General features: G+C 41.4%; 1 protein-coding gene across 3 annotated transcripts in view; it reads right to left on the bottom strand.

The window, feature by feature from the left end:
* The window catches only part of LOC142147777 (GRAM domain-containing protein 2A-like), a 71,418-nt gene that overhangs the window by 25,556 nt on the left and 20,926 nt on the right, over window positions 1–24,936 (bottom strand). For 2 of the 3 annotated variants that reach the window (XM_075204744.1, XM_075204742.1), the window contains exons 2-6: window positions 16,009–16,149; window positions 14,900–14,981; window positions 14,523–14,592; window positions 14,281–14,384; window positions 3,673–3,771 (exon numbers count right to left, since the gene is read on the bottom strand). In XM_075204744.1, the coding sequence (XP_075060845.1) occupies window positions 3,673–3,771; window positions 14,281–14,384; window positions 14,523–14,592; window positions 14,900–14,981; window positions 16,009–16,149 (496 nt within the window). Of the gene's footprint in view, window positions 1–3,672; window positions 3,772–14,280; window positions 14,385–14,522; window positions 14,593–14,899; window positions 14,982–16,008; window positions 16,150–20,740; window positions 20,954–24,936 lie in introns of those variants that run through there. The other variant, XM_075204743.1, reaches the window with a different exon arrangement.

Below are 24,936 nucleotides of genomic sequence, written 5' to 3'. Positions count from 1 at the left end.
TTTATTAAACTTTAATACTTTTAAAATTAAAATGTATTCATGCAAAACATAGTAACAATAAAATCTTGCTAAAGTAAAATGTCTAAATTTAAAACTTAAAATACAATGGGTTTCGGAGCATGAACAGATGCTTGGCTGCAGGGCATGCATAGCAAGCTTGTTTCTCCTATCCTGTCTTTATGTCATGTTATGGTTAAGTCGCTAGGACAGTGTTCAATATTGACTCCAAACCCAGTTATGGGTCCAAACCACAGGAGGAAAACAGGTGCTGCTGAAACCTGTATTGCAACCTGTAGCAGCCAGGTCCCACCCTGCCTACTTACCGTGTGGGACTTCCCAGAAGTGGCAGCACTTGAGAACAAGTTGGGAGCAGCGGGCTCAGGTGTTCTCACTGTCAGAGCAACAGGACTGCCGCTTGGCCAATTGGCAACAAAACAGACAGAGGTCTGTAGCTGTAGATAACATAGCGCTGTCTACTCTCTGACCACAGCAAAACCTTCTATTCTCCAACTACCTGCTTAATACATCACCAGGGGAAATGTTTGTTCCATCATCTTCAACTCATTAACCCGGGGAGATAAAACCAATCCCAGACTCTGCAGATGTAATAACGGTTATATTTTCCTATCAAGCTACTCTTGCCAATAAAATAGATTCACTGACATTGAGTGAAACAGAATACAGCAGGACATGGATGGAATCAGAAGTCCCATATCTAATACTGAGCAGAGGATCAGTGGAGCTGAAAGGTGAAAATTCTCACATCGAAAGTTGAAAATGCCGAGAATCGCAACTGCAAAAATAATGTACACATCCTGAATTTTCCACAGGCCACAGAGGGTGAAGGGCCAGTCGCTTTTTCTGAATCCTTACTCAATAAGATTATATCCTATGAGGAATTTCCCATTGTTTTTTGTTGAGCATGCCCCTCACATCCCTACCATAACATGTAACATAATTTCCTCCATGTTCCCCTCCACGACCATTTATTATGTCTATGATATTGCAAGGACTGTGAAATCCTGCTCTCTGCAGTCCACAACTGTTATTTCCTATTAGACCACACGTAATGCCTCTCAAGCCCATTTCTTCCCATCACCTTAAGACATCTCCAGCAAGTTGGATTAATTACCAGAAGATCATCTTCCATTCCATCATCTTTACTACCTGGACACAAGATACATCCCAAATTATTAGCCGATAAAGGACAGGTTGGAAGAAATATTTCTTCCAGCAGACTCCCATCAGGCATAAAGATATGCCATGAACAGGTGTCCAGGTGGATCTCCTTCTTATATGCCAGAAAGTTGCGCAGATACAGACACCGCTCATACTCCTTCCCAGTGAGGAAACATCCTGGCACCTATTCTAGGAATTTCTATTTGTAGACGCCTTGGTGGTCCTCTGGAACAAGAACTCAGATGCTGTGTGCAGGAACAGCCTTTCATTATCATTAAGTACTTACAGGCTATTTCCTGGAATACACATATATGGGGCTAGGAGACTGGTGTTAAAGAATCCTTTATGACTCAGGGAAATGCCTCATGTTAAAAAGGAAAGATGACCGTTCAGGACTGTTGCAGGTCGATAGACATTCTACTTAAAGACCATTTCATAATAGATGTTCCGGGAACCCACAAAAATAAAATATATATTATATACAGTCAGGTCCATAAATATTGGGACATCAACACAATTCTCATATTTTGGGCTCTATACACCACCACAATGGATTTGAAATTAAACTAACAAGATGTGCTTTAACTGCAGACCTTCAGCTTTAATTTGAGGGTATTTACATCCAAATCAGGTGAACGGTGTAAGAATTACAACGGTTTCTATATGTGCCTCCCACTTTTTAAGGGACCAAAAGTAATGGGACAATCGACTCCAAAGCTATTTAATGGACATGTGTGGGTTATTCCCTTGTTATTTCATCATCAATTAAGCAGGAAAAAGGTCTGGATTTGATTCTAGGTGTGACATTTGCATTTGGAATCTGTTGCTATCAACTCTCAATATGAGATCCAAAGAGCTGTCACTATCAGTGAAGCAAGCCATCATTAGGCTGAAAAATCAAAACAAACCCATCAGAGAGATAGAAAAAACATTAGGTGTGGCCAAATCAACTGTTTGGAACATTCTTAAAAAGAAAGAATGCACCGGAGTGCTCAGCAACACCAAAAGACCCAGAAGACCATGGAAAACAACTGTGGTGGATGACAGAAGAATTTTTTCCCTGGTGAAGAAAAACCCCTTCACAACAGTTGGGCAAATCAAGAACACTCTCCAGGAGGTAGATGTATATGTGTCAAAGTCAACAAGCAAGAGAAGACTTCACAAGAGTGAATATAGAGGGTTCACCACAAGATGTAAACCATTTATGAGCCACAAAAACAGGAAGACCAGATTAGAGTTTGCCAAACGACATCTAAAAAAGCCATTACAGTTCTGGAACAACATCCTATGGACAGAAGAGAAAAAGATCAACTTGTACCAGAGTGATGGGAAGAGAAGAGTATAGAGAAGGAAAGGAACTGCTCATGATCCAAAACATACCACCTCATCAGTGAAGCATGGTGGTGGTAGTGTCATGGCGTGGGCATGTATGGCTGCCAATGGAACAGGTTCCCTTGTATTTATTGATGATGTGACTGCTGACAAAAGCAGCAGGATGAATTCTGAAGTGTTTCAGGCAATATTATCTGTTCATATTCAGTCAAATGCTTCAGAACTCATTGGAGGTGCTTCACAGTGCAGATGCACAATGACCCAAAGCATACTGCAAAAGCAATCAAAGAGTTTTTTAAGGCTAACAAGTGGAATGTTATGCAATGGCCAAGTCAATCACCTGACCTGAATCCGATTGAGCATGCATTTCACTTGATGAAGACAAAACTGAAGGGAAAATGCCCCAAGAGCAAGCAGGAACTGAAGACATTTGTAGTAGAGGCCTGGGAGATCATTACCAGGGATGAAACCCAGCGTCTGGTGATATCTATGCATTCCAGACTACAGGCTGTATTTGACTGCAAAGGATTTGCAACAAAGTATTAAAAAGTGAAAGTTTGATGTAGGATTGTTTAGTTTGTCTCATTACTTTTGGTCCCTTAAAAAGTGGGAGGCATATATAGAAACCGTTGTAATTCCTACACCGTTCACCTGATTTGGATGTAAATACCCTCAAATTAAAGCTGAAAGTCTGCAGTTAAAGCACATCTTTTGTGTTTCATTTCAAATCCATTGTGGTGGTGTATAGAGCCCAAAATATGAGAATTGTGTTGATGTCCCAATATTTATGGACCTGACTGTACAACATATATATATTTTTTAATCCCCCTGCGTAGGTCTGTATTCAATAAAACGTCAGGCCTGTGTTGCTTCTCTACTACTCTTTTTCTTATTGGCCATCACACAACCTGAAATTTTTGGAAATGTTCTTAATAGCGCAGTGCATGATGAATACTGTAGGGTAGTACAGCAGGGGAAATATTTTTTCAGCGCATAGCAGACTTAATGTTTTTAAGTATAAAAAACAACAGAGACATCTTAAACTTTGTCAATATATAGGAGGTATTACATATATATTTGTCAATGCTATTTAGAAGACTTGAATTCATAGTTAGGTGGTCTGTAAATTGTTTTCTGAGAAACAGTACTACTCACACTCACCTTATCCCCCTCAATGGTTCGAACACTGAGTGCATTGGGTACTAGTAAAGCTGTGTTTGCTTTTTTAACAATGATCACTAAGTTGACAGGAATCAAGACCTGGAAGAAAATAAAGGCATGTATTATACAACAGACATTCATGTCATTTAAAAACATCAATAACTGAAAAGAAGCAACAAGAGGTAGAAGGCGTTCTGCTCAGAAATTTAAATCTTAAACATTGGTAGCTAACTAAATTGTAGCTATATGGGAATCGAGGAATAATTACAATTCTGGTTATAGTTTCTTTCTTATGTAATCCTGTTGACCACTTTCTTCCCTTGTTAATTTTCTTGGATCATTCATTTTCTCTCCGAGGCACATATCCACCATCCGCAATACAAATAAGTTTACTAGCATTTATAACGCTAGTACAATGCATGTAAAGGATAGTGACATTGAAACCCATTGTTTGCAATAAAATTTTAATTATAGCTACGTCCACAACTCAACAGTCCAAATCCATCACACCAATTATGCTCAGGCCATAAAGATACCACTAATTGTTTTCAGATCCAGGGAAAATTAATAAATAAAACCTCCTTGTGCTAGCTGATTTTTTCTAGCAAGCAGAAAACATTGTATACAAAACTATCAACAAAGCATTGAAATCCCCTTGTGAAAACTTGCATATACAAAATAATAAAAAAAGAGTTACAACCTATAATGGCAGAGGCATATAAGGTGAAAAAATATTTCCAATACTTTAATTCTGACATTCAAACAAACGTTGCACCTCTGAGGTAATTTGCATTCCCACACACTACATGTCCAGTAGAATGTGCAAGTCTAATAACTAACTATACTTGAGAGTGAACACCTGCTGCATCAGACTGCTTTGTCTGCTTTTTACTTGCAATACAGAAATGCACTGTGTAGACTGGTGAATTAATGCACAGGGCCTGGGCCAATTAAGCCAAATTAACTCAGGTGACTACATTCTCAGCGTTTAAACCTGTTTGAAATCCTAACAGAGCAATATCCTAATGATGTAACAGGAGCTTCAGCTGTCTATTGGAGTGGCCAGGTAAAGCTAGGTACACACTACAGAAAGATTCTACCGTGCGATATCGTTAACAATTTTACCACCAACTGAAAGTCCCGATCAGCATGACTAGATTGTACAAGATTTACCTTTAGATCTGTCATAACCATCTGCTGTATAGTTCGTGACTCTATAAACTCTATGGAGATCTGCCCACAATGCTGGTCGTGAGTGCATATACACTTCAGAATTTGACAGACATCGTTCACAGACATTTTCAGTCCGGTTATAAAATCAAATGAAACGATACAGTGTGCTTTGTGGTACGATAAAATATGATCATGGGAGCGTACACACTAATGCGATATTGGACATAGCAGACGTTTATCGTGTGATTGGCTCGACAATCAGATGAAAAACTTGTGCACTTAGCTTAACACTTTACTTTTTACCAGAGCAGCAGTAAATTGTCAGGTTAACACTGAAAAATAGGATTTTTATACTTACGTAAAATCCGTTTCTCTCAGTACATTGGGGGACACCGGGGACACTGGGGTATAGAGTAGGGACAGGGTGAGCTGGCACTTTAAGACTTCCGTTAACTAAACCCTAGCTGCTCCCTCTCTCTCTATAACCCACTTCACGTTTAACCAAGCCCACAGAAAGCAGAGAGAAAGAAAACAGGAAAAAAAAAAAGAGAAAAAACAACATTCTCTTAAAAACAAGACAGCATGTCAAACAGTAGGAGAAACCAAAGCGTTAAGGGTGGGTGCCCGGTGTCCCCCAAAAGACCAACAGAAACAGATTTTACACAAGTATAAAAATACTATTTTGTCTATCCTCCTTTGGGGGACACAGGAGACATCCAAAATCCGCATCACGAGAGGAAACGCTCAGAAGAAACGGTATGAAACACCTCTCCTCCAAAACTGGCATCCTTGGATGCAAACACATCAAACTTGAAAAACCGAGTAAATGCGTGTACAGAAGTCCATGTGGCCACCCGACACAGCTGTTCACTCGAAGCACCATGGCGTGCCGCCCAGGAATCACTCACAGACCTTGTAGAGTGCACCCAAAGATTATCTGGAACAGGCTGTCCAGCCCCACTAGAAGACTGACGGATTACAGCCGTAATCCAACACGCAACAGTCACCTTAGAGGCTGGCCAGCCTCTCTTGCATGAATCATAAGAGAATCAAAAGATCCTCAGTCTTGCACACATACTGAGTCCTTCGCACATAAATGCGCAAGACTCGGACAACATCGAGTGAACAAATTGAAAGTTCGTCCTCTGAAGAAGCAGACCTTGTCAATGCAGGAATGACAAGGTCTTCATTTAAGTGAAATCTAGACACTACTTTAGGGAGGAAAAAAGGCTTGGTCCGAAGAACTGTCCTATCCTCGTGAAAGACAAGAGGAGACTTGCAAGATTAAGCTACAAGCTCTGAAACTCTTCTTGCTGCAGAGATGGCTAAAAGGAAGATCGTCTTCCAGGTCAGAAATTTGAATTCCACCATATTCAAGTGTTCAAAAGGCGGTTGCTGTAAAGCATTCAACACCAAATTTAAATCCCATGGTGCTACCAGAGGAACACATGGAGGTTGCATATGGAGCACCCCCTGAATGAAAGTGTACATGACAGAGTCTACTTTTAAAGAAGACCGAAAGGGCCGACACCTGACCCTTAAGAAAACTAAGGCGCAAAGCAATGTCGAGCCCATCCTGCCAAAACATTAGTAACCTGGATAAATGAAAAGAAGAGGTAGGATACCCCCCCTTCTTTTCACACCATGCAATATATGTCCTCCAGACTCGATGATAAATTTTAGCTGAACCTGGTTTCCGAGCCCGAAGCATAGTTTGTACCACATGCTCAGAAAAACCTTTAGCTTTTATTATCATGACTTCAACAGCCACGCCGTTAAAGCCAGATGTTTCAAACCTAGATGACAAAAGGGTCCTTGAGATAATAGGTCTGGGCGTAGCGGCAAATGTCACGACCGACCTCCCGCCATGGAGAGCACGTCAGTATACCAGGCTCTCTTAGACCAATCCGGCGCCACTAGAAGGACTGGAACACCCTCTCTTTTTACCTTTCTTAAACACCCATGAAAGCATGGCTACTGGTGGGAAAAGGTACACTAAGTGGTACCTCCAAGGAACAGACATGGCGTCTACTGCTCTTTCCTCTTTTTGCTTGACTGATAATGGAGACAAGCTAATGGCCAAACAACACACCCCCTGGAAAAATTTATTATCTCAAGAACCTTTTTAAACTCAACATCAGTCAGAGAGTCCAACAAGCCGAAACCGCAGAGGCAGATATTCATGCCCCTATCAGTCCTGCATCCAGGGCTAGCTCCTCCAAACAATAAATTAAAAATAAAATATCAGTCGCCATCTAAATTTGCTCCACCAACAGAAGCAAAGTCTCTGTAGTGACAGGGACAGCTGCCTCAGGAATGTCAAGTACCTGACACAGCGCCTGTATTAATTCCTTCACACTCTCGACGATCAGGATGAACCTCCTCCACCACAGAAGGAGCGTCCATGTCAAAATCCACCGCTAATTCGCCCTCCTCCTGGGAAAAACAGACTGAATCTGACTTATTTCCTTGCAGGGGTACTGCCACCCACTTGCACTTACATAAGAAGGACGGTGTAGCAGATTGCAACATCCACTCTAAAGAGGATAAGACCGAAACCAAACCCTGTACTGAGGACGCAAGCCCCTATACCCAGGCCGGTTCAATAGAATCCACCGCCACAGGTCCAGCTGGACCTTGACTTAGCGAACCAGAATTCACCTCATCGCCACAGAGGACGGGGAGGATTAGAAGAAGGACCACGCACAGACTTAGACCACAAAAATTGAGCAAGTTCAACCACACTATTGGAAAGAGACAGACCCCAGGCGGGCTTCGCCACATCAGAACCAGCACCTACTGGTGTGCACGGCATGCGATCTTGAGACTGGTACTCTGCGCACAAGACGTGCGCACCTGACTGTCCAGAAGGTAACTTAACATTACAGGCGGCACAGCTGAACTTCAACATAGAAGTTACCCCAGCCTTAACCCGCATGGATTTTCCCCTATCTGACATGTTAACAGATGAGACAAAACACACAGATAAACAGGCAAATAAACATTGAAAAAAACACAGTATATAAGACAAGCAGCACACAAATCTAGTACAGAGAGTGGGCCTGCAATACAGCCAAACAGCCCCAAAGTCTAAAAGACAAAACCCTTTGAAACAACCACCCTCAACATGTTGCCTTACAGGACACAGGACAGAAAAAGGGAGAAACTGGAGCTATAAAATGTCTGCCTATTGTGTCTGCACACAAAGGAGTGAGAGACCACCTAGGAGGAAGTGAACACTTCTCCCCAGGGTCCAGAACTGGATTGGCAGGCGTCCAGCTGGATAACTCTGACCCAGTCCCCTAAGCAAAAATAGTTTTGTTTGTTTTTCTGTTTATTTTTTTTTAAATTAACTCAATGGCTGATCCTGGTAAGAGGCAGCCTGCTTAGGGGACACACCGATTTCTACCCCACCCCTCACCCAGCACTGTGATAGGTGAGGGTACACCTACCTGCTGCCATCCCTCCTCACGCAGTGGCTGCAGTTGGCTGGCTGTCAGCAAAGGAGGAGGTGCACAGCCTGCGCCTACTGTGCCTGGCTCCTAGTAGGGCTTCTGAACGTTGGGAGAGGGGGTTGGTAGCGCAGGCACCTCCAGGGTAATCCCCGATTACCCTGGCCAAAGGTAGGGACTTTAAACCTGTCACCACTTTGCTTCATCAGAAGGACATTAAGTACCGGTGGGGCTTCCTGTTCCATTTTCCAGTCTGACATCAAGGGAAAATGTTCATCGCCAAGACTCTCCCTGAAGCACACGCTTGGCTCCTCAAGTTGGGTACCACTATTGAAGAAATTGCGCCTGAAGTCCCGCCTACACTTCTCCAAAGATTATCAAGGCCACCTACATGACAGCCTCCTAGATCCGAGTGGACCACCATCCCGGTTATATCCGCCTCACTCGCCTCTGCTTACGGGACTTGACGTTCACCAGGTTTTTTCTCTGTTTTGTAACTCCTCCCAGTACTGTCCTCTAGAGGACGTTCGCTGTTTCCGAGGTATCACCCCCCGGGCCCTGTTTTCTTCCTCATAATGCACTGTTTGATTTGGTGCTCTCTGTTCCATCCTACCTCACCTGTGGCTGAGTTCGTTCTCTATTTTGATTGCCACTTGACTTTTTATACTTGTACAACACATTTTTGGTGTCCCTCCTAGGGTTGCTTTGATTTAAACGGTTTTACTATTTCTGTCTTATACAAGTGCATTCAGATTGACTTTTGTTCTGTTTTTCCTATACATGCCTAGTTACCTACTAGCAGGACCATGATAAGGTCCCTATGATTGGCTGCCCCCTGTGCCATCCTATTCTATTTTCAATGCCAATCGGGCAGTCTTGTTAGATCACATTTGATCCCGTTATGCCTACGTGCTGCATTTTCAGCCCCTTTCCCAGAGGGTGACACATGGTGGCAAGCCTATTTACCATTTAACATCACATACCGCTCTATTTTATGTTAATTTGACCTGCTCAGAGTTTACAATGTTGTTTTATGTATGCCTTTCTCTCCCTAAGGACTGCACCTTAAAGCCCCACCCCACCCCGTCCAATTGCTCCGCTCTCTCCCAATAACCATTACCTCTTTCTTATTCTGCTGCTTCAGGTACCCCAAGAGGAGCTCGCTATAGCCCCCCCTCATTTAATACCGATGCTCCCCCTGGATGCCTCGCCGTGGCCCTCTAGGGCTCTTGGCCCTTTAGCTGACCCTTTAGCTGACCTACCTCACCGGCCATCCTACCCAACTCCCCTCCCTGGTCCCCCTCCCTCTCCCAGAAACCACAAAACAATTTCTCTCTTAATACCTCCGCTCATTCACCTGCTCACATCTGCTACACATGCCACACTATTTCTGTCCTTCCACATCCCCCCCTTACACATTTACACTAGTCTCTACTCCAACCTCATCACTGTTCACCGCTCATGGGTCTCAGGCTTCTCTCCTTAAATGTGAAGGGGCTAAATAGTCCCCAAAAGCGTGGTAAACTTTTTGCAACTCTCAGGCTCCACATAGGCGACCTGGTCTTTCTGCAGGAGACACATTTTTGCATTCCTTCCACCCTGAACGGTGCTCCAACTCCAAATTGTATCCAGACACCTTCCATGCGTGGGACCACTCTGTCAAAAAGCGTGGCGTCATGATCCTTTTTGCTCGCCATCTTGCTTTTGAACTTTTAGATTCCCTTGTTGACAAAGATGGCCATTATCTTATCTTGGTGGGCACACTGGTTAACATATATGCCCCTAACCAACACCAATACCTCTTCTTTGCTAAACTGGATTCTCTCCTTTCACGACTTCGCCACATGGAATTCATTGTAACTGGAGACTTCAATAATGTCTTGAAAAGCACCATGTTCGTTCTACCCCTATAGCCCCTGGCCCCTGCTCCATCAGAACCACGACATTCCAAATCCTTCCTCAGTCTTATGAAAGCCCAGTGCCTCTACAACTCATGGAGAGTAAAGGAACCATCTACTCGCGACTACACTTTTTTCTCAGCACCCCGTAATTCGTACTCTAGTATTGACATGATCCTGCTCAGCCATGATTTCGCTTTGAACCTCTAAATCGGCCCGGATCCACCTTTAGTTTGGTCAGACCATGCTCCTATTTCTGCTGACCTATCTGGTCTAGTCCTATCTGGTCTTCTGGCCCGCCCCCGCCCAATGATGTGGCGCCTCAACGAGTCTCTTCTCCACAATGTAGATTTCCTAACTCAGCTCCGCACATGCCTGGAGGAGTATTTCGATCTCAACAACCACCCGGATATTTCCAAATCCACCCTTTGGTTAGCGCACAGAGTGGTCCTGAGGGGACACTTGATCAGCATGGCCACTTGGGCGAAAAAGGAATATCTCCCTAAAATTAATGAGCTTTCACCAAGCTTCAACAATTAGAAGCGAAACATACTGCCAAGTCCGTATTTTATCTTCTTCTCTCCAGACAGGTGACCAAACGCCTTAAATGGCTTTAGCAAACATTCTATGAGGGGGGACAAGGCAGACAGAATCCTCGCCTCATGAATCCATGTGGTCAGGACTCACAAGAACATTATTTCGATCTGCGATTCCCGTAATCAACTGACCCACGACCCGGCGGCTATTAGAGTTGCATTTCAAAACTACTACACTAATCTATATAATCAGCCGGCCTCTTCTTCTCCTTCCATGCGTTCATCTCCACCACACTGATAACTGACTTTCTTGCCAAGTCCAGACTCCCTAAACTATCCTGTAACGCTCTCTCACACTTAATGACGAAATCTCCATTGAACAAATAGAACACAAATATAAAAGCGCAAAAACTTGGCAAGTCCCCTGGCCCTGATAGTTTTATGTCTACATATTATAAGAAGTTCTCGAGTATGCTTGCTCCCCACCTGCTCTCCTTGTACAATAGTGTTCTCCAGGGTGAACTTTCCCCCTAAAATTCTGGAAGCCTGGATCGTGGGGATCCCTAAGGAGGGCAAGGACCTGCTTAATTGTGCTAGCTACCAGGCCATCTCCCTACTTAACCTAGACATCAAATGATTGGCTAAGATTTTGGTGTAAATTTTAAACACCTTTCTTCACTTTCTGATTAATTACGACCAGGTGAGTTTTATATCGGAATGACAGATGAGGGATAATACCAGATGGGCAAATGATCTTATACACATCGCTAACTCCAGGAGATCCTCCACTATCATGCTCTCTCTAGATGCCAGAAGGCGTTTGATAGAATCTCCTGAACCTTCATGAAAGCGGCCCTTGAGGCCTTTGACTTTGCGGGCGAGTTACTCGCTGGTGTTTTAGCATTGTTTAACACCCCCTCTGCCAAGATCTTGATTAACGGTACAGCCTCTGACCTGGTCATCATCAATAATGGCATACGAAATGGCTGCCCCCTATACCCATTAATATTTGCACTAATATTCGAGCCGCTGGCTTCTCAAATTAGATCCAACCAAGACATACGAGGTGTGCAGGTGGGCAGCACTAACCCCAACATTTCTCTTTTTGAGGATGACGCCTTACTCTCATTCACCCATCCAGTGATCTTCCTCCCCAATCTCTACAATGTACTTCAGAACTGTAGTGTTGTTTCTGGATATAAGATCAACTACTCAAAGTCAGAGGCCATGTTGCTCCATGTCCCCCCCCCCACAGGAAACAGAGGTCCTTCAGTCCAATTACAATTTCAGATGGCAGACTCGATGAATCAAATACCTAGGGGGTCTACCTGACTATCTGATAATACCTTCTGTCCCATGAAAATTTCCCTCCTCTGTTTTCCCGGATGCAGGTTGATCTGAACTTCTGGAATCGCCTTATCATTTCGTGGTTGGGCAGGATCATCACTGTGAAAATGAATATCCTTACCAAATGGCTCTATCTTTTCCAGACCCTTCCTGTAGCTGTACCGGCATCCCTCTTCCGTGATATCCAACAGGCCCTCATTCGTTTTATATGGAATCATAGACCTCCACGAATCTCAGCCAATGTTTTAAAGAGATCGATCCCCATGGGTGGCAGGGGCCTACCTGATGTCAAACTCTATTATCTAGCCGTTTCTCCAACATTGTTGCCTCTTAAGCTCCCCCGGACTCTACCGCCTAGCTTGATAAAGAATCTGCCTATGTTAACCTTCCTGACCTCACCCCCCTGTGGGGTCTATCCACCCAAACTAAACTACTTCCTACTCTCAAACTGGACACCAAAATCTAGGACACCCACTCTTTCAAACTCACGTCAGCAATCTCCCCATTGTCTGTCCACCCCCCACCCGGCTCCTCCACTACGAGGTGCCATAACTGGACCCAAGCAGGTTTTAAATTCCCTATAGACTTTTCAAACCAAAGCCACTGGCTGACCCTAGCAGAACCCCAACAGATATCTCAATTCCAGATACTAAAGTCCTTCGAATTTTTCAAAGTCCGCCACTTCCTCAACTCCCTCCACCGACTCATGTACTCCGAATTCTTACCCCTTCCAAACTCATTTGCAAACAGTACCCTCTAGCTAAAGGCATGATATCTCGCCTTTATACTCTCTTTCTCGAGGTTGCACTTTCCTCTCCAAATAACCTGACTGCGCACATCCTGGCAGCTGCCAAAATCCTAATAGCTTTGAGTTAGAAACAACCCCACCCCCCCCCCCCCCTCCCCATCTGTCTCTGCACTCCGACACCAGATCTCCCATGTCTCAGCCATGGAGGAGATTACTTACTATCTTCACTACAGGGGTTATGTCTTTGATCAGGTCTGGGCCCCATGGCTGATGTCTGACTGCAGACTCCTACCTCCCTCCATCCATGTGCCCCCTCCATGGTGCCCCGTGAGCAGTGTCTCCCCCTGGCTTACTCCCTGCCTTTGTTTCCACTCCTCTTCTCCTGGTGTGGCTAATGATCCCTCAAGCGGCTCTATTTTGTGGTCCCCCCTAATTTCAGGACATGTATAGTTCATGAAGTGGGGTGGACGATCACATGTTGCATATGCAGAGACAATTTTGTAGATGTTTGATCATGGGGTAAATTGGTATAGACCATAGTGCAGGCCTGATCAATCTGTGGCTCTCCAGCAGAGATCCAGTTCTTCCAAGAACCGAAAGAGCTTGATCGCCTGCACGCGGCTGGCTTCAATTATGGCGGCTACTCCAGGCACAAAAAAATCCAGCATGTTTTTCCAGCTATCAGCTGGGTTTTTACTTGCAAAGGGGTTAGGTACGTTTTTCCGAGTACCACAACCCCGACAAACGGGATACCTACAAAGAAACACCGAACAGAAGAAAAAAAATCTACATCATTATAAACAGACTTACCTACAAAGAGACGCTGCACATTTTCGATGGCTGGATGATGCTGACCGCAAGTAATTCCGAACACAGACCTCTCCGGCACTTGAGTTTGACGTCACTGAACAGTGCGACTTGGATAACTGTTTAAGAGTTGAATTCAACACTTAACCTGCGGAGTCCCGACATTGCCGCTTTAAATGAACAATTATCCAAGTCGCACTGTTCAGTGACGTCAAACTCAAGTGCCGGAGAGGTCTGTGTTCGGAATTACTTGCGGTCAGCATCATCCAGCAAACAGCAATGTGTAGCGTCGTTTTGTAGGCAAGTCTGTTTATATTAATGCAGGTTTTTTTTTCTAATCAGTGTTTCTTTGGTAAGTATCCTGGTTGTCGTTGTTGTGATAATCGTTTTTTATGATTACCACTGCTTGAAAAGCATGCTGGGGATTGTAGTTTCACAACACCTGGAGAGCCACAGGTTGGCCAGGCCTTGCATAGTGGCAAGTTATTTATGGACAAACCAAGCGGTTTGTTGAATAATATGCAATGCACACTGTTAGCCTAGTTAGCGCTTTCGCTATCTGTTTTAAGAAATTTCAGTGAAAAAAACCGTAAATTAACAGTAGAAACATTCTTTCACCCACCCAAGCAGTCTTCATACCAACTCACCTTTATCTCCTTACGAAGCATGTTGCAATAGAATCCCAAGTGGTTGTGGGAGATATAGAGACGGCCCTGGTAGAGGACCTCTCTCTGGAGGGCACAAGTAAAACCTGCAGGTGTAGGGTAAACATTTTAGTTTATAGAAGTTAAATAAGAAAAGACCAACAGTTTTGAAGTGCCAGTGAGTAAGCATCTAGATAATGGCATTCACATTTCAAAAGGAATCAAGGATCATAATGTTTGCTTACTATCTTTAAGCTCCTCGTCTTCAGGAACATCTTGAAATATCTTGTGAAATGCAATGTTGTGTTTTGGTAGCTGTAAGATACAGAGCACAAATGAACAATTAAAAGAACAGAATTTGATCAAATGAAAATGATAAAAAGGAAGCACATAGGAGGCAAAATTAAATAAAAACAACATTAGCAGTAGCAGAAAAAACAAATGGCAAGTAAAAAGTTGAAAATCAAAATACGTAAAAAAGATAGACAATGCATTGTTAGAAGTGGGAGAATATATAAAAAAGAGGAGAAAATAGGGTAATTTACATGTATATAAGAAGAAAACAATGTTTTTATTTTTCACTCTAAAGCCAATCGCCATATTCCAAGCACACTATTCTTACATTGCTGGTGATAGATCGGCGTCTGTCTACTGAGGGATCATTATCTGATGGCCTTAATGAAGGGGTGTCATATGTTTTTGATCTGGAAGGGAAATTATAATGCAGAGGAGTTAATGGACGTATGAGAAGAGGAAGTGATACTTATTTTGAAGAGAGATCCAAATCAAAGTGAGACAGACAAGTATACAAACTCTATTATTACGCAGTGAATTTGTTCTCCCCTCTATAAACAAAGACAAAGCCTGAGAGTGGATTCCAAATGTCTCATTTTATCATCTATTGAGGTCATGCCAGGCGGTCAAGCATTCTGGTCACTAGTACTGGACAAAGTTGATGGTATGTTGGGAATCCCCACCTCTGGCTCCCTCTGTGCATTGGGAAATGTAATTGCTTATTAACACTGTAAGTGCTTTTAATAAGAAAACACATTAAGGGAGTCCTTGGTGAACACTGTCTGCTGGAACTTCCAATGCCACATACTATTTCTCCATTATCTCAACTAGAATATATGGGTCTATTTATTATAGGCTGAAGACGGGTGTTTTTGCCAGAGATATCCTGTACATCAAGGGGTCACTGATGGCAATATCTGTGCTATCACTGTCCGGAAACCCTCCGGCAGTAAGCATTGCAGGGTCTTGCTGGCAATAACTTCCAATTAAAAATCTTTAACAAGGATAATCGTTACTACAAGTACTCAGGATGACAGCATTTTTTCAATGGACAATATATTTTATCAAAAAGAAATATTTTTAAGAATTTTTATGATTACTTTTTTTTTTTTTAATTAGTGAAACAGAAAGTATATCTCATACTGGCTCAGCGAAGTAACGCCGAGGCAGCCATCAGTTAACAGCCTCAGAGAGAGTTTAATAACAAATTACAAAAACAGGCGATTTTCTGAAATGACAGGAGATAAAAAAATCAGGCCTATCGCCATATATTAAAACAATAGTCCCAACAGTTCTCAGACCTCTGGGTCTGAACTGGAAGCAGTAAGAGATTTAACCATCAAGAAATTTACTAATGGACATATGTGTATTTACGTCTCCTTTTCTTACGGACTTACTCTTTTTAGCTATATATGTTTAATATCTACCCGCTCTCACCTGACCAAGGTTCCAGTTCTCTCAGCTTTCTCTCCAACATCACTTTGAAGAGGTTCATCAAGACTAAATGACTTCACCTCTGCAAGTCGTTTTTTACTCTTCTTCAGTCGGGAAGAGCCCAAAGCAGAATCTGGAGATATACTATGAAAATATGTACACACTTTAAACATAAATTAGGTTCCAGACACGATTAAATTTTTATATGTTAAACTTTACAAGACACAACTTTAGGAATCTATAGATTACTGAGAAAACATTAAGGCTATGATACATCCTAATTTCTACAATTATGATGTAGTATTTGCCCACATATTGAGCACAGTAAAGTTGTTTTCAAGTAATGATCGATCAGAAAGAACAAACTTGAACACATTTCTGAACAATCATTTGGAGTAGACTGAATATTCTAAATGAGTTGGGTGCCATACAACATGTGGATTTGAAGCTCTATTTATAAAGGTTTGAATGGTTTCAACTTTTTTCTGCCTAAAAACACATCACCACTATTTACCTATTTATAAAAGAATCATCAATTTGGTTTACTGCAGCTTATTGGAAAAACAGAAAACCTTATGCAATTCATCTGTTGTCCATTTATTAACTGTTTAAAAAAGTGTTGCTGGGTCGCTTGCATCACCTTTTCAATCTCGTTTTCGCTGGAAAAATGTCTTCTGTTCACTTGAGCCACAATGTACTCTTACATTGGGTTAGGTTATACTTTTTAACATTACATTCTTAATACTTAAAACCTTCATATATATTATTGACAGTCAAACTGATACGAATGGTGTGGTTTTCTAGATTGTACACACCAAATTTTATTAAGTTCAGCTTCCAATTTTTCAAGGCTTTATAAAAAAAAAAAAAAAAACCCATGCACATTAACAGTCTATGGCCTAAAATAGCACAGCGGAGGTTAAAAGTTGTCCTCAAACAATCTGGTCTTGCACCCTTAGGCATATTATATAGTCCAATTCCTGTTGAATAGACTAACAAGCTATCCAGAAATACCAGGGAACAGAAGGCTGATTTAGGATTGGTAGCTGATAATCCTTCTGCATTACAGAAGCCACACACACTTTCCCACAACCAGCAACAATTGGTATATTGCTAACTTATGTATCAATTTTCCCACACTCCTCTAAGGACCATTTTTAGCTCCTATTTCATGTCATAGTACGCTATTTATTGGTATCATGATCCCAGTAATGTACATCGTTGTATAATAAGCTAGCACTTTATAAATAAAATAATAATAGTGTTATTTATATCATGATCCCCTCTAGTACATTGCTAGATTATATGTTAGAAATAGAGATACTCACTGACCCCGTGTTTTGGTTTTGGATCTGGATTACCGTCATGTTTTGGTTTTGCCAAACCGCCCTTGCGTGTTTTGGTTTTGGATTTGTTTTGCTATTTTTTAAAAAAATACAATTTTTTTTAATCTAAAATAACCTAATTTAGTGCTCCATCAGTTTCTTGGATAAGTGAGGTAATTCTAAAGATAATAAATTATGAAAAATACAGTTTAATCCCTGGTAGACCGTCCTTAATTCTAACACTTGCCTGCAAATTATACAGACAAACCTGGTTGTCTTCCCCCTCCATTTTTGATTATTGGCAATGTAGCCATAGTCTTTGGGTGTATATTACACCCTCCACTTGTAGTTGAATAGAAAAAAAGCAGCCTGCATAGACTGTAGAATTAGAAAGTAAAAATAAATGGACCAAGGTAGTTTGGTATCTGTCTGCATCAGACCCCCTCTACACTAGGAGTAAAATAGAAAACTATTCAGCCAGTATAGAGTCTAGAATATAAATATAAATTGAGAAAGGCAATTTGGTATCTGTCTGCATCATAATCATCAACATCATCATTAGTGCCCTCATCGCCTACACAAATCTCCCCCTCATCCTCTTCTATTTCCAAAGTGGCATCCTCAATTTGTGTATCACCGGCTACACTCGGGCTGTTCAGGCACACATCAGCAGAACTGCTGAAAGGGTCCCTCTTTATGGGTACACTAACAGAATGCTCACGATTAGACATCCCACTGTTGGATGGACTCTCCACAGGGATTGGTGTCATTTGTGATTCAGAGAAAACATTATCCTCTAATGCCTTACTGTTATCTTGCAGCTCGGCTTTGACGAGTAACAGTAGTTGTGCACCACTTGTAGGCTCGGTGACATTTTTTGATCTGCCACTAATAGACAAAGGTGAAGGCCTCATTCTCTCTTTGCCACTGCGTGTGTAGATTGGCATGTTGGCAATTTTTTTTTTTTTTTATCGGCAGTTAACTTTTCCTCAGTTACACTTCTTTTTCGCTTCAACACGGTAAATTTTTTTGGGGTGTGTGTTTTTTTGACTGATTTCAAAAGACTGTGTAGTTTGACATCGCCTTGCCCAGATGATGTACTGGGAAAACAACCATCAGCACTGGTGACAGAACCTGGTTGCTGATTCTGCTCATAGGTGGACTGCTTTGAATCCATTATGAGGCCAAAGCACTTGTAGTGCTACAAATTGTTTTAGATACTGCTGACAAATATGACTTTTGACAGCCAGAAATATTAATGCAAAAGAATGGGGGACACCCCAAAAGCACTTGGAGAGCCAGAAACTGCACCAAACAACCCTCCTCTATCCTCCTCTTACTGCTGTAACAACTGGTATTAAGATTACAATGGTATTGCATACAAACAATAATGTGTCCAATTACTGCTCTGTCCCTGCGCTGATATAGCCCGTGCGACCTTACCCTGCTTTCTCCCTCTGTCAAATGGCGATGGATTGCTGTGGAGGCTGGTATTTAAGCTTTTCAAATCTCGCGAGAACCGAGCTCAGAAATACGAATACGTCACGATGACGTTTTGCCTCGATTTCGAATCCGAATGGGCGAGAGAGTACCGAGCGTACTCGGATAGGCTAAATTCGGATCTCGGGGAACCGAGCCCGCCCACCTCTAGTTAGAACATAGCAATAAATAACAACAACTCTTACAGAGATTAGTTGATTCTCATATGCAAGTTTGCCAACGACCTTTACACTTAAGCTAAGTACACACTGCCTAATTTTCCACCAACTTTTTATGTCGATCAATTTAACATCCGATCGATGGTCCTATCGTTCAGTCTATAGACTGCATACACACTAGCCTCGTTTTAGACAATAAAGGGAAGAGCACCCGTATCGGTAGCAACTTTTTACAGCCATGTTGTCATGAACAACATTTTAATTTCGTGCACACTGAAGCGACATTTGCGAGCCATGTAACGATATACCAAAGCATAAAGGGGCATTCATTCATTCATACTTTTTTCCCTACAATGGATACAGTAGAACAACAAGCAACTGCACATTTCTTGTTTGCTGTGGCAAGAAGACTGCAGGTACGGAATCAAAGAGAAAGAAGGAGAAAGAATAGGTACAGGGACCCAATTAAGAAGGCAGACATATACCAAAACAACATTTTTATGTGTATTGTTTAACACTACAGTTTATTAAACTGGCTGCCATATGCTAGACGGCAGATGCATCAATGCAATTGACTACTGCTATTGCTATTCCGTTACAATAATCTAATTAACAAGTCAGTGATGTATGGACACCACACCACATAGGACAGGTACAGGCATCTTAAATCACAAATTTATACACACCACACAGTGGAAAAGTGATTGGAATGAAAATATTGAACGGTACGGCCAACTAAGTGAGGCAACAATCGACCATTTGGGAAGACTTTCGACTATTGTGTCACTACACACACTGACCCGACTTTCGAACGAGCTGTCCTATGTCAGCTGGTTGAGGCGATTATTGGATGAAAAACCTGTAGTGTGTACTTATAGTCAGTAAAAAAAAATAATCTGTACAATTTTTGCATATCACAGTAAGATCAAAGAAAAGAAAACATTCTTTTGGTTTAATTAACCCACAAACAGAATTGCCCACGCTAATGACGGTGTATGTATATAGTAATGAATCACTTGATTCCAATCCATGATCATTTGTTTTCTAGGGGCTAACATTTTCAAATTCCATTCACAATATTAGCAAAACATGCTGAGTTTTAAGACATTTTTATAAAGTGGTCAATAAAAAATATTTTCATCAGTTGGCAGCTCTGCATAGGAGACCTTCTTAGACCTACAGAAATAGTGGTGTTTAATTTTAAACACAAGCTAACTATTAATAATAACTACAACTGAGGTGTAAAACAAAATTAAATTACAAAATGAATTACACTTTGGAGTAAAAACAGAAAAGGTTGAATTACAGAAAATACATTCAAATCGGTTGAATTACAGAAAATACATTCAAATCAAATACATACACAACATACACGCACATCAACATATATACACAGTAGACACAGACACAAACAATTCACATACACAAAAATACTAATAGATACTCTTGCTGGATTCATGTCAATCACATCATATGGTCTTTTCATAAATAAAGAATTGGGCAAACAAGTCCTAATATTTCTCAAGATATGTTCCCTACTTCCCTTAGGTTGTAGGCTTCATAAGCATGGGAACAAACATGATTTAGAATATTTGGTTTCTAAAATAAGTTGGATTTTAAGATTCGAGAAGCAGACAATAAAGTCTGCTTATATTTTTTGCAATAAACTTCTATGTGAAAAAAAAAACCAACAGAACGTATCTACATAACTTTTTCCTCTAATGTTTAAGATATAGTTAAGACCCACCATACCTGAGAGGCAACGTGGCACTCTCTCGACCAGCTCTTCCGATTAGCTTCATGGTTGGCACATTGGAAATTGCCTCTCTGATCAGTCAATTATGCCTGTACAGACTATGCCCACACTATGCCCTCTGTCATATTCCCATACAGGATGTGTCTGTCCCAGACTCCCATAAGACGGCCGTTCCTCCCTCTCAGCTCATACCGGCAGTCACGCCTTCACACACCATACTGACGTGGTCGGGAGGCAGTCCTGCTGCATACATATACACATACACACTCTGCAGGAAAGCAATTGGTGGTGACGCGTCGCCAAGCCTTTACTAGGTGTGGGGGTAAACTGTAACAGCAGGAATGTCATCTCACTTAAAAAAGTGAAAGGACATCTATAAGTGATTAAAAAAAAACATGCTTGCAAACTATAAACCAGAAGTGATCTGCTTATGTGCGTTCTCCTGTAGGTAGTGAATAACAAAAATAGATTGACTATGTCATTCATAAATGACGTTTATTGACCCTACAAAACTGACTAGAAATACTCGTTTTCCATGGTTCAGACTCACCTGGATGACTTCCATAGGGGCTATTGTAACTAAGACTGAACTTCATACATAAAATGGATGTTTACTTAGTTTTAACATACTGTTATTGTAAAATAATAATCTTTTTAAGTGTAGAGTAATTTTTTAACAAATGCATTGATAATTTAAAACGGTGTCATGGGTTCCTAAACTGAAACAGATGTGATGAGTGATTTGCCAGAGGTGTAACTTTATGCCAGCTTGTTATGTATGTGCTTTCCCACATGCTTGATAGCACAGATGGTGATGAATGTAACAAGCTAGAGGAACATTACACCTTTAGTAAATCACTCCATAAATCTTGACTTTAAAGAACCCCTGGTACAGTTTTCAATTGTTCATCATCATCAGCTATTTATATAGTGCCACTAATTCTGCAGCACTGTACAGAGAATTCACCCACATCAGTCCCTGCACCATAGGAGCTTGCAGTCTAAATTCCATAACATACAATACATTGTATTTAAAATACTGTAGTCTACAAGCAGTGCTGGCAGAACACGGTAAATGTGGCAGTAGGGCAGAGTGCTACGGCAGCCTGTGACGAAAAAATATATTTTTTGTGGCGCAGGACCTTCTCCCTTATCCACGGCGTCTCGGTGAAGGGCATCACTGTGTATGCGTAAGTTGCAAGCAATGGGGAGCTGGAAATGCTACCGCCGGCCCTAAATACAAGCATTATAAACAGAGGACTGTTAGGGTATAAGCCACTTGTACAGAAAATACTAAAATATTGTTTATAATTAGTTTATTATTCAGTAATAAACACCAGTTTTGCAAAGAAAAAGGACAATGATCCAAAATAAAAAACAAGTTTTGTACTACAACCCACTGTTTACAAAGCCATAACAAAGATTTAACAATGGTACCAGTGCACACAACAACCAGAATAAATGCTACCTTCAGGGAAGAACCTGATAGTCATTGTAGTGCTTAGTTGAAGAAACGGACTACATAACAATTTTTTTCTAGTTTGGACTAGCTTGTCAACTACCCTGTATATGTCAACAGCAGTCACTGTCACGTAAGAAAGGGTGAGGTCAAGCTTTAACACATAATCCTGCTTCAGCTGTCCTGATTTATGAGGACAAGGAAGCGTTTAGATCCTGGTCTAGAACTGGACACACTTTATGTAAAAAATGCAGACGTAAAATGCTTCCCAAAAGAATTACAGAGATATGCAGAGCTGCGCATACTTAAATATATGTGCAACTCAGCATACTGTGTAAAATACGTTAGTTGTAGTAAAATATTCTAGAGAGACGCCAGTGATGATGACTGGCGGGTTAAAGTTTTATTTAATAAATAAATAATATTTTTTAAAAAAAAAATGTTCCACACTCCAAAAACTATCAACACCCATAGCCTAGATTAGTAGCAGTCATTTTTGAGAGCTAAACACCGTTGGTCCCCTGAAAAAGCCACTACCAGCACTAGACTATGAAGGTGCATTAAATAAAAATCGAATTTATTATTTAATATTTGGTAACTTCAATCACAGACAACCTCTTGTTTTGGTTCACTTCAGCTGTCTTACCCTATTTGGCAGTTCTTGCCCAAGTGTTGATGCTTCAAGTTTATCCTAGGGCAAGGGTGTAGGAACGAAAATTTTCATTGGTGGGGGCAGGGCCGGTGCTAGGGTCCACGGCGCCCTAGGCATTTTTAAAAAAAGCGGCGCCCCCCCCCCCCCCCCCCCCGCAAAAATCGCCGCCCTCTTCCCTCCTCTCCTTACCTTGTCTCACCACTGCCGCCTCTCTGCTCCGTCTCCTCCCCTCCACTCACTGACACTAGTAAGTGGAGGGGAGGAGACGGAGCAGAGAGGCGGCGGTGGTGACAAAATAGCCTCTTCCCCCCCTCCCCGTGCATCTGATGCTGTGCAGCGGCCGTGACAGGTATGGTCAGCGGTCGCCGCACAGTTTTAAACTATTTTAGAATACTGTGGCGCCCTCCAGGTGCCCTCCAGAGCCCGGCGCCCTAGGCAAGTGCCTAACCTTGCCTAATGGGAGCGCCGGGCCTTGGGTGTAAAGCCTAGGACTACTATAAGGCTTGGAGCCCCATTTTTCCTGTGTTTGGTATCTCGTTTTACGACAATTGTAACAATGACTGTAGATATTCAAATACTCCCAATCCTATGTTAATTTTTGTCAGTGTTTCAGGGGTTGGCCAAACATTTATTTATACATTATTAAATACATATTATTATTAATATTACCAATTAGTACTAGAAGGATAAATAAATTCAATTATTCAACTTAAAAATGTAAATTTTTCATAGTCATTAACCTAGTTTTTATTCAGATTTCGTTGACAGCCTAATCTCATTTGATTGGGACTATTTTTAAATCTATAGTCACTGCTTCCCTCGTTATAGTAGGTGCTATAAATTTAAATTGTTATATCCCATGTTTATTACTGGACGCACCGCACGAAATTCAGGCTAAAAGTAAAGTGAATAGTTGTTCATCATCAAGAACACTTGGGCCTAGATTTACTAAGCTGCGGGTTTGAAAAAGTGGGGATGTTGCCTATAGCAACCAATCAGATTTTAGCTGTCATTTTGTAGAAGGTACTAAATAAATGAAAGCTAGAATCTGATTGGTTGCTATAGGCAACATCCCCACTTTTTCAGACCCGCAGCTTAGTAAATCTAGCCCTTAGAGTTTTATAAATAAAAAAAACAAATAAAACAATCTGTATTAAATCTATAAGTTTTTTAAGTATATAAATGGCAAAAGGATTAAAAAAGATAATATAGGACCCCTAAGAAGTGAGATGGGTGAATTGATAAATGATACTAAGGAAAAAGCAGAGGTATTAAACATGTTCTTTTCTTTAGTATTTACCAGAGAGGGACAAATGGCAGGAGTAATACATAAAAATGGAAATGAAACCATGCCATTAATTAATACTTGGTTGTCAGAGGAAGAAGTCCAAAGGCGACTGAAGAATATTAAGATAAATAAAGCTCCAGGTCCAGATGGCATACACCCAAGGGTCCTTATGAAGTTAAACTCGGAAATAGCTAGACCGCTACTCTTAATTTTCAGAGATTCAATCTCATCAGGCTCAGTACCAAGGGATTGGCGAATAGCAGATGTGGTGCCGTTGTTTAAAAAGGGGACGAGATCACAACCAGAGAATTATAGACCTGTAAGCCTGACATCAATAGTGGGGAAACTACTGGAAGTTATTTTAAGGGACAGTATTCAGGATTACTTGGTACGCAATAAAATTATTAGTGGGAATCAACATGGATTTGTGAGGGATAGGTCATGTCAAACTAATCTAATTAGTTTCTACGAGGAAGTTAGTGGGAACTTAGACCAGGGCAGGACAGTAGATGTGGTTTACTTAGATTTTGCAAAGGCCTTTGATACAGTGCCACACAAGAGGTTGGTTTACAAAATAAGGGAACTGGGTCTAGGAATCAAAATTTGTACTTGGATTGAAAACTGGTTAGAGATTAGGGAACAGAGAGTTGTGATAAATGGAACATTTTCTAATTGGTCAAAAGTCTTAAGTGGAGTACCTCAAGGTTCCGTGCTGGGACCACTCCTTTTTAATATATTTATTAATGACCTTGGTGATGGTTTAGAGAGTAAAGTTTCTATTTTTGCAGATGAC

Source organism: Mixophyes fleayi, chromosome 1, assembly GCF_038048845.1.
Source record: "Mixophyes fleayi isolate aMixFle1 chromosome 1, aMixFle1.hap1, whole genome shotgun sequence".
Lineage (NCBI taxonomy): Eukaryota > Metazoa > Chordata > Amphibia > Anura > Limnodynastidae > Mixophyes > Mixophyes fleayi.
This window is presented reverse-complemented; position numbering and strand designations above follow the sequence as displayed.